The 15,347-nt window shown below is 39.3% G+C and overlaps 1 protein-coding gene across 1 annotated transcript in view; it reads right to left on the bottom strand.

Annotated features, from left to right (window-relative positions):
• The window catches only part of Cntnap2 (contactin associated protein 2), a 1,432,736-nt gene that overhangs the window by 716,974 nt on the left and 700,415 nt on the right, over positions 1 to 15,347 (bottom strand). Inside the window, exon 12 of the mRNA XM_059257035.1 lies at positions 12,947 to 13,066. Within this exon, the coding sequence (XP_059113018.1) occupies positions 12,947 to 13,066 (120 nt within the window). The remainder of the gene's footprint in view (positions 1 to 12,946; positions 13,067 to 15,347) is intronic.

The raw sequence follows: 15,347 nt of genomic DNA, 5'->3' as shown, positions 1-15,347 counted from the left end.
AACAGGCTCACGTGTTTGAGCACTTGGTCGCTCACTGGCAGGACTCTTTTTGGAGATTATGGTATCTTTAAGGGGGGGGGCATGGCTGGAGAAATTGGATCACTGGACACAAGACTTTGAAAATTTATCTTCACTTCCAGCCAAAGGTCTCTACTTCCTGATCTACTAAAATATAAACAAGTTACAATCCAAGCTCCTAGCATCATGGACCAAGTCACTTCATCTGCCACTTCTTCCCCCCATGGTGGACTGTATCATTGGAAACTGTGAAAAAAAAAAAAAAGAATGCTTCCTTCTTGAAGTTATTTCAGGCATGTATTGTTACTCCAAGAAGAAAAGTAATATACTATAACAATCATGGCATGGAACAGAAGAAAACAACAAAGGAAAATACACAGGAAACTTGTCCAAGCTAGTCCTGGAACCACAGTTACAACTAGGAGTGTCTCAAAGTGGCATGATTAATAAAAACTAAAAACATCATTGATAACTACTTCCAGGATGTAAGTCGGCTGTGCATTACCATGGTTTGCCAACATGGTAACTCCATGTACCATCTTTTACATATGATTTCCAAACTTAGTACTTCATGTTGACATTGATTCTTTTATAGACAGCTAGTAAAGCAATGACAGTACAGTTCATCAATTTACATGCCAAGTAAGATTATGCTCATAATCCACAACAGTGGTTTGATATGATAATAGATGTGGTAACAGTGTACTGGTCTACACCCAAGGATTGGTACAGGCTGTTTAGTAAGCTTGAGCGGTAATACACACTCAATAAGAGGTTGGTTTACTCTTCAGAACCTTAGGTTTCTGGGCTGGATACTTAATGGGAGGGAGTATCATTCTATTGATTGCAACCCAAACCCCTATATTTGTTAGTACAAATAAATGTAATTGCTATCTGCATAAAGGAGGCTGTAATTTTACTGATAAAACAGATTGCCAATATAATTTGACCGAAGGATATGTTTATATTTATATTTATATTTATATTTATATTTATATTTATAAGGGAATATTTATATTCCCTTACCTTTTATGTTTTATAACTGTATTAATTTTAGAGTGTTTTCCTATTTGCTAAAAAAGCCAAGTAAAGCAGGAGATACACAAGTTTAGGAAAAAGAACAGACTTTTTCAGACTATAGAATACATTGCATAGGCAATTTTTAATCCTAGTGTTCAAATACTCTTATGAAAAGTTTTATTACTTCCTACCAAAAGGCAATAACAAATTATTTGAGAATTACAACATTCCTTGACTAAATATAAAACTTACTAATTGTGGTAAAAGTTTGGGAGATTCTAATGAATTTTAAAATGTATCTTTTAAAAATATATGTGTATTTCTTTTTTCTATGTCTGAGTATGTTTGCTTGTGCACCATATGCATTCCTGTTACCTGAGGAGGTCAGCGGAGGATGTTGGATGCCCTAGAAATGGAGTTGTAGATGGTTGTGAACCTCCATGTGGTTGCTGGGAACTGAACCCAGGTTCAGCTGGTGCTCTTAACTGCTAAGCCATCTCTCTAGCTCCAAAATGCTTTTTTGAAAACTGTTTGGTTCTATATTGTAGGATTAAAAATGAGACTGGGTGTGGTAGTTCACATCTATGGTCCCAGCACTCAGGAGATGGAGGCAGGAAGATTGTCACTAGTTAGCATAGTGAGTTCCAGGCCCACCTGGGCTACTGAATGAGATATTGTCCCATCATTCTGTAGAAAAGCCCCAAAGAGAAAAGCAGTAAAACAATACTACAGAGTTTTGGGGATGTAGAATAGTGAAGAAACACTAGCATTTGATTTTTTTCTGAAAACTTGACTAGTGCTAGAATATATGTGTAAATCACATGCATGTGTACATGCTCACATAAACATGTGTATTCACATAAACATATATTCATGTATTAAATATAGGTGTACACACACAATACACACACACACACACACACACACACACACACACATTTGGACATACCTCTCATCTCCCATAAATTCTTGGAAACCATGAGACAATAAACAGTGTAATAGTGATAATAATTTTGGAGGATAGAGAGCAAATGGGTACAGAGCAACTGAATAGATCTAAATATACTGAATGATCACTTGACAGTTTACAAAGTTGAGAAGCAATGTAACTTCACTCCATGGAATACTGATGTATTCAAGAATGACCCATAGAACACCTAACAGGTTCATGAATGAATGCAATGAAAAGAAATGGATCCTAGTTGTTTGGCAGATTTCAGATGTGTGCCCTAGACCTTATGGCTGATTGAGTCTGGTTTACTCTGGAATGTAACAGGAGTTTAGTTCATTGTCTTTGCCTTCAAAGGTTCCTGCTAAGAGCAGTACAAGGCATAGTTAAGAATGTAGAAATGACAGATAGGATTGGGATTGTCCTTATTCGTATCAAATTCTGATGCTCATAGTCCCAGAAATATCAAATGGCTCCAAGTATTCTGGAAGCCACTTGTGCAAAGAAACATGTCTGGGAAACCTGATCCATATAAAAGACTTCAACAAATTAAGAGTGAGTGAGAAAGTCTACAAACTGCCCCACTCAGCTTCTTCTAGAGGGAGGTGATTAAATAATAAATCATCGAAAGACACAATTGATAGTGAAATAGGGAACTACTAACAATGACATCAGAGTTAAATAAGAGTGTCCTGGGAAGACCAGCTGTGGGGCCACTCTGACATGGAGTGTTGTTCAAACTCAGCAAGACCTTATTACTATTAGTAATCACACATGACCAACAATGCCAGAAATTTAAAGAGAACTCTGAAAACCACAAGAGAAAACAAAACAAAAGGAATAAAAAAGGAACATCAAGTAAACTGCAGAAGAAGGAATAAGAAAAGGGATGTTTGCTATCCTTGGGATAGAGGAAGAGATTTTTGCATTTCCAAAGCAGTAGTAGAAGGCTACTCAAAGGGGAATTTTAAAAAAAGATAATTGTGTCTTAAAACCACAATTTAAAAAGTTAGAGAAAGAACAAAGAAATCACAAGCCAAAATCATGATCAGGTAAATTAAAAGAAATTGTAGGAGATGTGTTGCCTGCGTGCAAGTGAACACCCAGTAAACAGATGAGATGGGCCTATATCAAGAGCCTATGTCAAGGCATGCTCTCAGGAAAATGGGCTCTATTTCAGTTACCTTTCCTGTTATAATATTCTGATATATGCAACTTAAGAGACAGAGGGTTTAATTCAGTCCAGAGTTCAGGATTATAGTCCATGATGGTGGGGACTTGACAGTAGTGGGAGCTTGAGGCAGCTGGTCTCATTGCATTCACAGTCTGAAAGCAAACAGTGATGGATGAATGCTTGTCCTCTGCTCACTTTTGTACAGTCAGAGATCCCAGGTCAGGGAACTGTGCCACTCACAGTGGGTCGGTCAGCTCACATAGATTAATCTAATGAAGACAGTCCACAAGAGGCTAGCCTAACCTAGGTACTCCCTTACAGGTGTGCCAGGAAGCTTGTCTCCTGGGGATTCTAGAGCTTGTTAAGTAGATCATGAACACTAACTATCACTGTGGCATTATGACAAAAGGAAGATTTTTCTTAGTTTCACAGAGACAGACTTACTGAAGGACTAAGAAATGACTGTAAGACACATCACTTATGACTCAGGGAGCGAGATCATAATAGAGACAACATGAGAAATGGGAAGCATGGTTTCCAATAAGAGGAAGAGGAAGGAATTCCCTAATGAAGAAACATGAACATATGCATGAAAATTTCATGTCAGTGGCCTGTGTCAGGTAGAGAGAACAATCAGTTTGGCTTGGAGCAAGGTGAAATGCCTGTAGACACCCACCGTGACATTTAGTATGGAAACCTGAGAACAGAACATGGTGCCATTCTATATTTGCTGTGCCTTGAAAATGTCCTAACCTACCTCCTAGAGGAGCCACTTCACCTTTAAAACCATGCTGTCTTAGCTATGAAGCCAAGGGCAACAGGAAGCAAGTTTGGAAGCAGAGTGAGCAGAGAAGACAAAATAAGGTAGGTTTTTATGATAATTATTTTGTTTGTTTGTTTGTTGTTTTTGTTTATTGTTTATTGTTTTTGTTTTTTGAGACAGGATTTCTTCATGTAGTTTTGGTGCCTGTCCTGGATCTCGCTCTGTAGACTAGGCTAGCCTCGAACTCACAGAGATCCACCCGGCTCTGCCTCCTGAGCACTGGCATTAAAGGCGTGTACCACCACCGCCTAGCTAGGATAGATTTTATTTTAATTAATTATATGAGAATCTCATATCATGCACCTTGGTTGTGCTCACCTCCCAGTCTTCCCATGTCTGTTCCCATACCCAGTGACCTCCACCATCCCCAACAAAAAAAGAAGTCCATTTTGTATTGTTCATATACTTTCTGGGGCATAGTCAAACTCCTAATGGCCAGCTCCCCAAGGGAAGGTGAGTCTTTCTCGTCCTGCACCCTAGCCAGAAACCATCAACTGTGGAGAGGCTTGTAGCCGAGTAGTGGCAAGGGGCAGGGCAAGATCTCCAGGACCCCCACACCATGCCCACAAGCGGCAGGACCAGCTTCCTCAAGAATGGGTAGTTTTTAGATTTTTCTTATCTGTGATAAGCAGACATGACTAATCTCACATTTTAATACTGGTTTTGGTTGTTCGAGGTAGGATGTGAAATTAATAATTATGTGAAGAGAGCTTTTCCAAACTTGTGTGTACACAAATATAACAAATATTATTTCTACAACTTTATCCTCTGGGACATCTTTTCTAAAGTTTCCTTTTTGATCATTGCTAAGATAAGTAAACAGCAAATGCTCATATGGCAATTTTTAGAGTTTCTAGTTTATATCTGTTCTATGACTTGAAATAGTCACCTTCTAGGCCCATTTAGTCCTGTGTACATTATTTAAATTTTCTGATTGCAGAATTAGATACAAATTCAGAGGAGATATCAGCTTCTATACTAAGTTTCCCTCCAAAAACTTTCCAGGATCATCTGCTATGAAACTCTCTTAACTCAGAAAGAACTAAAAGTAACCTGTAAAACTGAAAGACCCTGAGCCTAGGAGGAAAGAACCCTAGTCACCATTGCTGTTTAGCTGGGAGGAAAAAAAAATGTCTGGTTTAAAAATATGACCTTACTCCTAAAAAGTTTGGACTTTTAGGATAACAAAAGAATGAGCAGGGCCCTAATTGTACTTCCCAGGGTCATTGCGTTTCCATTTAATTCACCCCATCAAATACTTGATTACTGTGGACTGAACAAGAGATTAAGGTTCCAAACATCAGAGGAAATGAAACAGTCACCTCTGGCTGTACACCATGGGAGGCCGTCCTCAGGTTTTGAATGAAGAAACTTCACAAAAGGTAAACATTTAAAATATTGGGTGGGCATGTTGTGTGGGAATATTCCAGTACAGTTTAGTTTCCATCTGGGTTCCATTTTGGAGGTTCCCATAGAGTCCAAAGCTGTCTGACCTTGCTTGTACATGATTTGGCCTGTGGTGTGGGTCTCACAGTCCATTTTATAGTTTTCCTTTCCCTTTCTTGACTTCAAGTTTGAAAACCGTTCGAGAACTTTTGTAGTATTAACCTATCACCATGACTGACACACACTGAAGACGAGATTTCAAAGAAAGCCTGGCAGGTAGAAGCCATGTATAGAATAAGTGAGAATCTGAAGGAAAGTGTGCAGTGAGAGTGGTAATCAGTCAGAGAAGAGTCCTTCCCCGGCTGTGTTTGATCAGTGAGTTGCTTCCCAGATTTTCAATTGAAGCTGTATGAACAGAATTGAATTCAAAGATTTATACTGATTGTGAGGAGCTGAAATAGCTGAACGTGAGAGGCAGGAGTTGCTGAATGATTACAAAGGTTTATAACAAAGACAGCTCGTGAGAGGTCGACAAAGAGGATGTGGCTGAGGGAAGACAGAGCAGAGTGAGTCTACACATAGGTTAACTAGAGAGGAGGTAAACTAGGTTAGAAGACAGAAAAGAAAAGAAAGTGCCTTTGAAAAAAATAGAAGAGAGTGGTGGGGGAAGGATAAAATGGAAGTCAGTGTGTGGGGTTTGTATGCAGGACACACACACACACACACACACACACACGCACACACACACACACACATGCGTGCATGCATGCATGCACGCATGTGTGTGGGGATAGGAATAGGGAAAAAACTGACTTACGGGAACATGGAGGGATTAAGAGCCCGTGAAGTCCCCACTTGCAGTGCTAACAAGCCCCCTCACACAGAAGGGAACTTTGTGTCCTCATTTCTAGCTGCTTCCTTTGCACCAAGGAAAGGGAAAGGGCTACTGTCATATTAAATATAGATGATAGCAAAGTAACTCTATTTCATCCTGTTACATTCTCAAACAAGGTAGTGTCCAACCCAGGCTAAGATGACTCACTGCAAAATCAACTAAGTATTAGGGATCAAGTTTAAATTATCCCCAAAACTGAACAAACATCTTAAGAAACAATTAACAAGAGATCCTTCAATGAATAAACACAGACATGGTCAAGGGAAATTCTACAATGGTGGCCTGCCCTAGATACAGAAAGCACACTTGAAGGCAAGGAATGTCTGAGGTATCCTAGAATGCCCTCAGAAAATTACACATGGGAAAATACTTCTAGATTAATTATGAATTAAAACCTGTAATGGTTGCTTCATTGTTCCTGTGCTGATTTCATTTAAATGTGTTCTCTGATTAAAAACCCCAAGGTATTAGGGGGACAATTAAGAAGTAAATAGTTTATAGTCAACATATTGTCCAAGCCATAGATAATGAGTTAGGAAGCTTTGATGATGATGATGAAGAGATGCTAATAAGAAATGCTCATTTCAGAAAACACGTTCCAGATTGTAGAACAGATTCCAAGTGAATACTGTTGTTTATATATACATATGAGCTTGCACACTCGCACACATACATACATACACACACTCACACACATAGGCACACTCATGCACATACATACACACACATAAAAACACTCATACACATACATACATGCATACATTCCTACACATACATAGACACATTCACACATATATTAACTACAGACTATTTCTAAGCATAATAGCCTGAACAAACTGTCAGACCCCATAGTTGACAATGTACATTACCTAGGACTTAACTTTTCTGAGCTTTAATTATAAAAACAAGAACATAATTGTAATTTTAGCTACCTTGTGGTCTTATGAGTCATTAAAAGCCTTATGTATTATGTTCTAACATTTCATTTGTCCTTAATATCTATCTTCCTTCCTTCCTTCCTTCCTTCCTTCCTTCCTTCCTTCCTTCCTTCCTTCCTTTCTTCCTTTCCCTCTCTCTCTCTCTTTCAATCATCTATCTATAAGCATAACATATAAAAATCCTTTTTATATATTTCCCAGTATTTCACTTGTTTTTCTTTGCAACTGTTAATTTTAGTCTTTATTTTATGTATAATCAAACTTTCTTTTATTGAGGAATATGTTAAGATTACGAAATCACAAAACTATTAATGAAACACAGTACTTTATAAACTTAACATGACAGTGTATGACACACACAGGAAGGAACGTATGTTCTAGAATTAGGAACAATATACAGAGGGACATAGGTAGTCAGAGTTCTGAGACCTCAGGGAGTACTGCCACACCACTGCACACAGGTGGGTGTGCCCTGTGGGTTGTCCTCTTTTCTAAGGTGAGTGGGGACTCCAAATATGACACAATACACTGCAAGGACTGGTCACTAGACATAGACCAGGTGAAGACTTTGCAGACAAAATTGTCTGCCAGAGTGAATCAAGTGAGTAACCGTCCTATCTAACCATCCAGGGTATGTGCTAGTGGAGGGTTTGCACATCAGAGTTCCTGTTGGGCTCAGAGCAATCCATGACCAAGGACCACGAGGAAAACAGGATCATGGGCCTTAAAATCATAAAGAATCAAGTCTCCAGAAACTTGAAAGAACTTCCATGAAAATTTTAAACCTCACAGGAGATCAGAGCCTTAGTGGACTCCTGGCTCTCTAGTTTCCTCAGAATGTGCGCAGTATAGCTAGCTCACATGTGCCAGACAATCACAGGGAATAGTCATGGTGAGTTGGTGTTCCTGTATGCTGCTAAGAAGATGAGTACCGCAGGGAAGAGGAAAGGCTAGGGGTTTGAGGTGAGGTGGCATGCACAGGTTCACGGCAGTTGTCACTAGCACTCACAATGGTCACTCCAGTGACTCATCACCTCCTGCCCACACTGCACCATGGAAATACGTGAGAAGCACAATAAAGACAAAGGAAGGAGTATTCCCAGTGCCAGTGTATAGGGACTTGAGCAAGGAGCTCTCTATAAATATTAGATTAAAAAGACATGAGCAGCTTTTACCATTATAGGCCGTAATAGAATTTGATCAGCTAAATCCCAGGGCTTTATAAAGCACAAATTATGTAAACAAGCTTAATGGCTTTTTGATAAAAGTACAAAGCCATTGGCATAAAGAATGCAAGAGGTGTTTTCTGTTTGGACTTTAAACCTCATGCACCAGAGCACAGATGCTTCTTACTCAAATAAAAAAAAATGTTTAGTATGGTGCCTGAGTAGATGACTCAGTGAGGAAAAAGCTTGTACAAACCTGACAACCTGTGTTCAGATCCCTAGAATCCATTAAAAACCAAATCCAACAGCACAATCACCTGTAAACCCAGTGTATTTCTCTAGATGCTTGTAGGCCAGGCAGCCTGGTTAATGCAATGGCAAAGAGACCCTGTCTCAAAGAGGCTGATATACAACATTGATTAGAGGATAAAACCCCAAGAAAAATAGACTGATGAGTTCTTTTAGAAGGGATTTATTGAAAACATCACTCCTTCATGTCAACTCCACAGCACTTAAGGACCCTCTCTAACTTCTAAGGAATGTAGCACAATTGACGGCTTCTTCCACATCTTGCAGCATCTATAGATCACCCATTCCTTCCGGATATGCCATACTTCCAGAGCCCTAGCAGCTATTATTTGGCACACTTCTGTTATAACACGATATCCAGGGTGTACTTTACAGTGGTTCAAAATTACTCTGAAGTCCTCCATAATTAAATCATTCTCTAGAATCTTGACCATTTCAGTCTCCACAGGGACATCCCACTTGTCCCACCAAATACTGTTAGATGTGGGCACACATGAACAGTCATATATGACATATAATCCTGCCTGTTTGTCTGCTGTGACCCCTCCTGTCCTCTGCCTCTTAGCTCTTCTCTCAAGCTTACTAACCCACTAGGAGTTTAGTTCTTTGTAATGAAGCCCGTTCATGCTGTGGGGCATTGATTTGTGGAGCTCTTTTCTTTCCTCACCTTTTTAGTACCTTATCTTCCTTTTATTTCTTAAGGTTTGTGTAGCAGAAACAATTTCTCAAGACATGAAGTGATATATCTAGACTTTATAGGCTATCTCTGCCTGCCATCCCTACCTTGTCTTTACAACATTTCCTGGATACTGAACAGCACAAGGAAACCTTCATGGTATTATGTTTGGTGATGGCAAACCCATCAAAATACCATATAGAACATGGTACTTCCAGAATGGTTGATGAGTAAAAAAGAGCTAAATGACCTTTTAAGAGTCATTCAGCATGCTAAAAAAAACCTGTAAGTCAAGATTCTACAAGCGTTCTTGGACATACCAATATTCATAACTACCAAGTACAAAAAGTTGTAATGTTCTTACTGCTCAGACTACCATGATCCTTGGGTTTCATCCTTATGATTCTCTATCAGGAAGATATGGGCAAGGTGGAGTTTGTAGTTCATCATGCTTTAATGCCCAACAAAGCATCTTTCCCCCAATTAAAGCAGTCCTTCACTTTGTGTAGGGGGTTGTAATCATGATGCTTTTGTTTTGCTGTTTTTCTTCCTAAATGCAGATGGAAACCAATAGAAGTGAAATCTCAGGCAACTTATTGTGCCATAAACTTATCAGGAGAAATCAGGATCAAGATACATTAAGTTCTCACAAGCTGCACTCATGTTCTAGTAAGATTAAAATGAAGTTCAACAAGAAAAAATTAGAGGGCATTGGCAAATCAGCCATCTAAACAATTATCTAAAACTTTCTGTAAGCTGATCATCTCTGGGGCACACCAGAATTCTTGGTGTAGGAGGGAATTTAGGGGACACTAATTCTCTTTTATGGTCTTCTCTACAGGGTTTCCACACTGAAACGTGTCCAGCCCTTGCCGTTCTCCCTTCCATTTTGCATCATGCCTTGCTTCATGGTATTTTGAAAAGTTCTCCCTGCCCACAGTGCTGTTTAAAGTTTTAAGTTTTAGTGGTAGAATCCTATTTCCACTTGAGACCTAATGAAATCTTCAGAGGTGGAGACATGACACTTGTTTGGAAATAAAAGACAGAACTCCATAAATGATTTTGAAACATAGATCAAAGAATCACTGGCTTCAAATAGATTTCAATTAGAATCTTTGGAACAATATGAACAAATTACTTAATTCTTTTTTATTATTAAGACATTTTTTATTCATTTTAGAAAGCAATCACAGATTCCCTTCTCTCCTCTCACCCCTCCAGCCTTCCCCTCACCAACCCACCCCCCATTCCCTCCTACAAGAAGGTAAGGCCTCCCATGGGAGTCAGCAGAGCCTGGTGCATTCAGTAGAGGCAAGTACAAGTCCCTCCCCCTGCCTCAAGGCTGTGAAATGTGTCCCACCATAGGTAGTGGGCTTGAAAAAGCTATCTCATGCACCAAGGATGGATCCTGATCCTACTGCCAGGGGCCCCATAAGCAGACCAAGCTATACAACTGTCTTGCTTATGCAGAGGGCCTAGTCCAAATGGGCTACAGAGCTAAATAGAGAATTCTCACCAGAAGAACCTCAAATGACCAAAAGACATTTAAGGAATTCCTCAACATCATTAGTCATCATGGAAATGCAAATCAAAATAACTCTGAGATACCATCTTACATCTGTCAGAATGGCTAAGATCAAAAACACTGAAGACAGCTTATGTTGGAGAGGATATGGAGCAAGGGGAACACTCCTCCACTATTGGTGGGAGTGCAAACTTGTTCAGCCACTTTGGAAATCAGTATGGCGGTTTCTCAGAAAATTGGGAAGCAATCTTCCTCAAGACTCAGCTATACCACTCTTGGGCATATACCCAAGGAATGCTCAATCATACCACAAGGACACTTGTCCAACTGTGTTCATAGCAGCAGTATTCATAATAGACAGAACCTGGAAACAACCTAGATGCCCCACAATTGAAGAATGGATAAAGAAAATGTGGTGCATATACACAATGGAGTACTACTCAGCAGTAAAAAAACAATGATATCATAAAATTTGCAGGTAAATGAATAGAACTAGAAAATATTATCCTGAGTGAGATAACCCAGACTCCAAAAAAACCAAACATGGTATGTACTCACTCATAAGTGGATACTAGATGTAAAGCAAAGGATAACCAGACTACAACTCACAGCTCCAGAGAAGCTAGTTAACAAAGAGGACAAAAAGAGGGATGAACAGATTGCCCTGAGAAGGGGAAATAGATGAGATCTCCATAAGTAAACTGGGGATGAAGGGTGGGCAATGAAGGGTAGGGGATGAGGGATGAGAACATACTTAATTATTGGGGTTTCAAGAAATAAGAATATCTTTTGTAATTGGTTTCTCATTGATCCAGTATGCAGAAAATTATCTAGGGATTCTATTACTTTATTTGTACAATAATGATGGTTGCAGGCAGTAGTATCACTACCAAGTAGTTCACTTGGTAGATCAGAATATATAAGCTTAGTGAATATAAAAGCAGTGTTAGTTAAGGTGCCTATGATTATGCATCTGGTGACTAATGGAGCCAGAACATAAAACCCAGTTATTGTCATAAAGAACTGATGGTATCTAACATGATGTTAGAACCATCACATGTAGCCATAAACATACCACAGTGTAGGGCATTATATTGCCATTATCCTTCAGAATCCTAAGTCTCAGGAGTTCACATTAAGTGCTGGTCATCTCTTGGAGCTGGCAATGGTGAATGGCTCAGAGACCTTTCTGGATTTTTGGAGTATAATATGCTGCCAATGTCTGTTAGAATTTTCTCTCCCATATTAGAGAGTTGTGCATCATATGCCCCACTTTGGGAGTTTGCAAAAGTCTACAATCTCATTTCACTGGCCTGAAATTTAATATGGAATTGAAGAAAATCAGAATCTCTTCCTAAATAAATTTCATGAAAGCTCTGTGTAATCTTTGCAATTGCCAGAGAGGGATCTGAGTACACAAAGGATACCCTTCTACAGAGAACAGAGGAAGGTCAGCAGTGGCTGGTAAGCCTTCCCCAAATATAAGCCAGGGAGTCTGGGCAGTGATACATTTACTCATCCTAGGACACTAAGTTAGGTGACTTCACATACCACTTCTTTCTGTGAACTTAAACTTTGAGATTTTACTTTCTTGATTTTTCCTTAAAATATTAACTATCCATTGTTTAACTCAAAGATAGACTATTTTAAAACATATTTATTTATTTTTATTTTATGTATATGAGTGTTTGCCTACATGTATGTGTATATACACAATATGTGTGCCTGCTACCTATGGAGGTTAGAATAGGCATCCCCTGGAACTAGAATTAGAGATAGTTGTAAGCTGTCATGTAGGTGCTGGGAACTGAACCCAGGTCCTCTGTAAGAGCAGCAAGTGCTCTTAACTGCTGAGCCCTGTCTCTAGCAGCTTCCAAAGACAAACTTTTAAGAAATTACTATGTCAGAGTTTTTACAGCATATGTTTTGGCTAACAGGCCCAATAAGATTTAACTTCTTAGAAGGTGTGATGAGAATCCAGCACCAGAGCAACAAACCGTTCAGGGAACTATTATTCTCAACATACAGAAAAGCCATCTTCATGAAATGTAAACGGGACACAGTTACCTGTCATGTTGCAATAAACCTTCAGAGGCCCCAGAGGTCCACTGCCATCAGGATCTATCCAGTAGTAATTTGAGGTCTGGCCGAGGTGTTTATATGCTTCGCAGGAGGGCTCGTAGATGGCTGGAATGAAATATCCCACGTGAGCATAGCACAAAACAAATACCTCCCCAGCTCAAAGCCCCAGTCACACACCCAGTGCTGGCGAGCTGCTGTATGGAACAGTTCTTTTTAGAATGAACATTCCTTCTCTCTGAACTTAAATTCCTGACTTAGCTTTTTCTCTAGAAGCATTTCTAACCTCAAAAGCTACTTATATGACTTTATAGTTGGCAAAAAAGATAAAGCTCATCAGTAAATTATTAAAAACACATGTAATATATGCTTTTATTGGAGCGCATGACCCTTTAATTCATAGTCATTTGTAGCCATCATCTTCTTACTATAAGGTATTTTATTTTGAAAGATTGTGACTAATTGAACTATCAACTAAGATAAAGGAGATTTCTCTCTCAATTTTTGTATCACTAATGTAAATTTCCTATAAATCATATGTGATTTATAATCTTGTGCCTTGGGCAAAAGGAAAGCTTCTTTCCTGATTAAGTTTGTTATAGGTGCTTTAATTACATCAAATCTAGATTGTGTGAAAAGCTTGTATTTGCATAATTAAATTATAGGTTCTTTTCCATTGTTTGCCTTTTACTTTCCACGTCTGTGACATATTTTCTTCTTCTTGCAGAGGCTGCACTTGTTTTCAGAAGTACAAAATGGACATTTACATATCTCCTTGGTTGTGTGACTCTCAAAAAAGCTATTAAGTAAAGTTTATTTCCTCCAGCAGCTTCAAACTGACATTCATGAGGACTGTGAATCATCTCGGAACAGAACAAGGAGACATTCTTGGTGAAGATTTGTTTACCTGGCACATCACCTGGACAGACTTTACAAAGTGCTCTTGCACAGTGATCCTAGGATTTGCTGTGTGTTAAATTAGGAAATAGGGAATCTGCATCTTTCATCCTCTACCAAGTTTTTCTGCCCCTCTTCAGCTGCCCGTGGCACCTCTACCCACGGATGAGAGATGTCCAGCTATCTTTTGTTGTACCAATGTCACCATACTCAGTCAAATTCTTCTATAATTCTTTAATTGACTTGTCCCTTCTTCCCTCCATTCCTTCTGCAAAGAATGAAGGCAAAGAGTCTCTGCCATGTGTCACACTGTACACCTGTCTATGCAAATCTAGCTGGACACAACCCAGACTCAAGACCTTTGGATCAGGATTTGTTTGTTGATTATGTGGGTATTGCTCATGCTTCACATGCTATTGGAAGAGGATGTGGCTAGAAAAGTAAGCAGAACCCATTAATCTTTGCCCCAGGGTAACCATTAATAGGTCCACTTTCAATCTCTTTAGTGTCTACACAATAAACTACATGTTTTCTCTAATTGTAGATGCCATGCTAAGTAAAATGTTGTAATAAAAGGCCAGGAAAAGGTTTTTTAAGTGTTCAGTAGGAAGATGCTATAATTAGATGTAGGCTTCAAAATGAAAACTCCATGTAGTAAATGGTAGATTGTAGGGGACTATCAGGCTGTTGCTGCTTTTGGCTGGTTGAAGATGACTGATAGCTGAACTAAAGGAATGTGGCCAATGATAGAGTTGGCAGGACTGAGTGCAGCAGTTCTAAAGTCAAGAAGACATGGAGGCCATTTGAATAGAAGTGAGTGGGAATAACTGCCACTGAAGGGTGATCTGAAATCACAATCTTTGAAAACAAACTAGGCGTGTTACTAATAACAGCATCTCCCCAGGTTAAAATTTTAAAAACCCTTAGTTTTGAAAATTTCACATATGTATACAAGGGATTATTATATCTATGCTCCATTATTCCAACTAACTCCCTCCATGTTTTCACCCAATACCTTTTTCCCAACTTCATGTATTCTTTTTTTGTAACCCATTAAATCCAGTTAGAATTGTCCAAATAAGCATGGGTGCTGGAACTCTCACTGGAGTATGAAAAACCTTCCAGTGGCCATGTCCCCAATAAGAAATGATTCTATGGTGGGACACCTTAAACAGCCTTGATGTGAGGGGAGGGGCTTGGATCTACCTCAACTGAATGTACCAGGCTTAGCTGACACCCCATGGGAGGCCTTACCTTTTAGGAGGAAGGGGTGGGAGGTGGGTTTTGGGGGGAGTGGAGGAGGAATGAGAGGGGGATCTGTGGTCAGTATGTAAAATAAATACAAAATTTCTTAATAAGGAAAAAATAAATGATTCTGCCCCAGAAATGACCCACACCAATAGATTCCCAGGAGGGGGTGGGACCTGGAAATCTTCTACCTCATCTATGTGGGATATTTTCTGGCTTGATCTTGTGAAGGTATTATGCTGGG

The sequence above is a fragment of the Peromyscus eremicus genome, chromosome 3 (genome assembly GCF_949786415.1).
Source record: "Peromyscus eremicus chromosome 3, PerEre_H2_v1, whole genome shotgun sequence".
In the NCBI taxonomy this organism is placed as follows: domain Eukaryota; kingdom Metazoa; phylum Chordata; class Mammalia; order Rodentia; family Cricetidae; genus Peromyscus; species Peromyscus eremicus.
The sequence above is the reverse complement of the archived record's forward strand: the minus strand, read 5'-3'. Positions and strand labels throughout refer to the sequence as shown.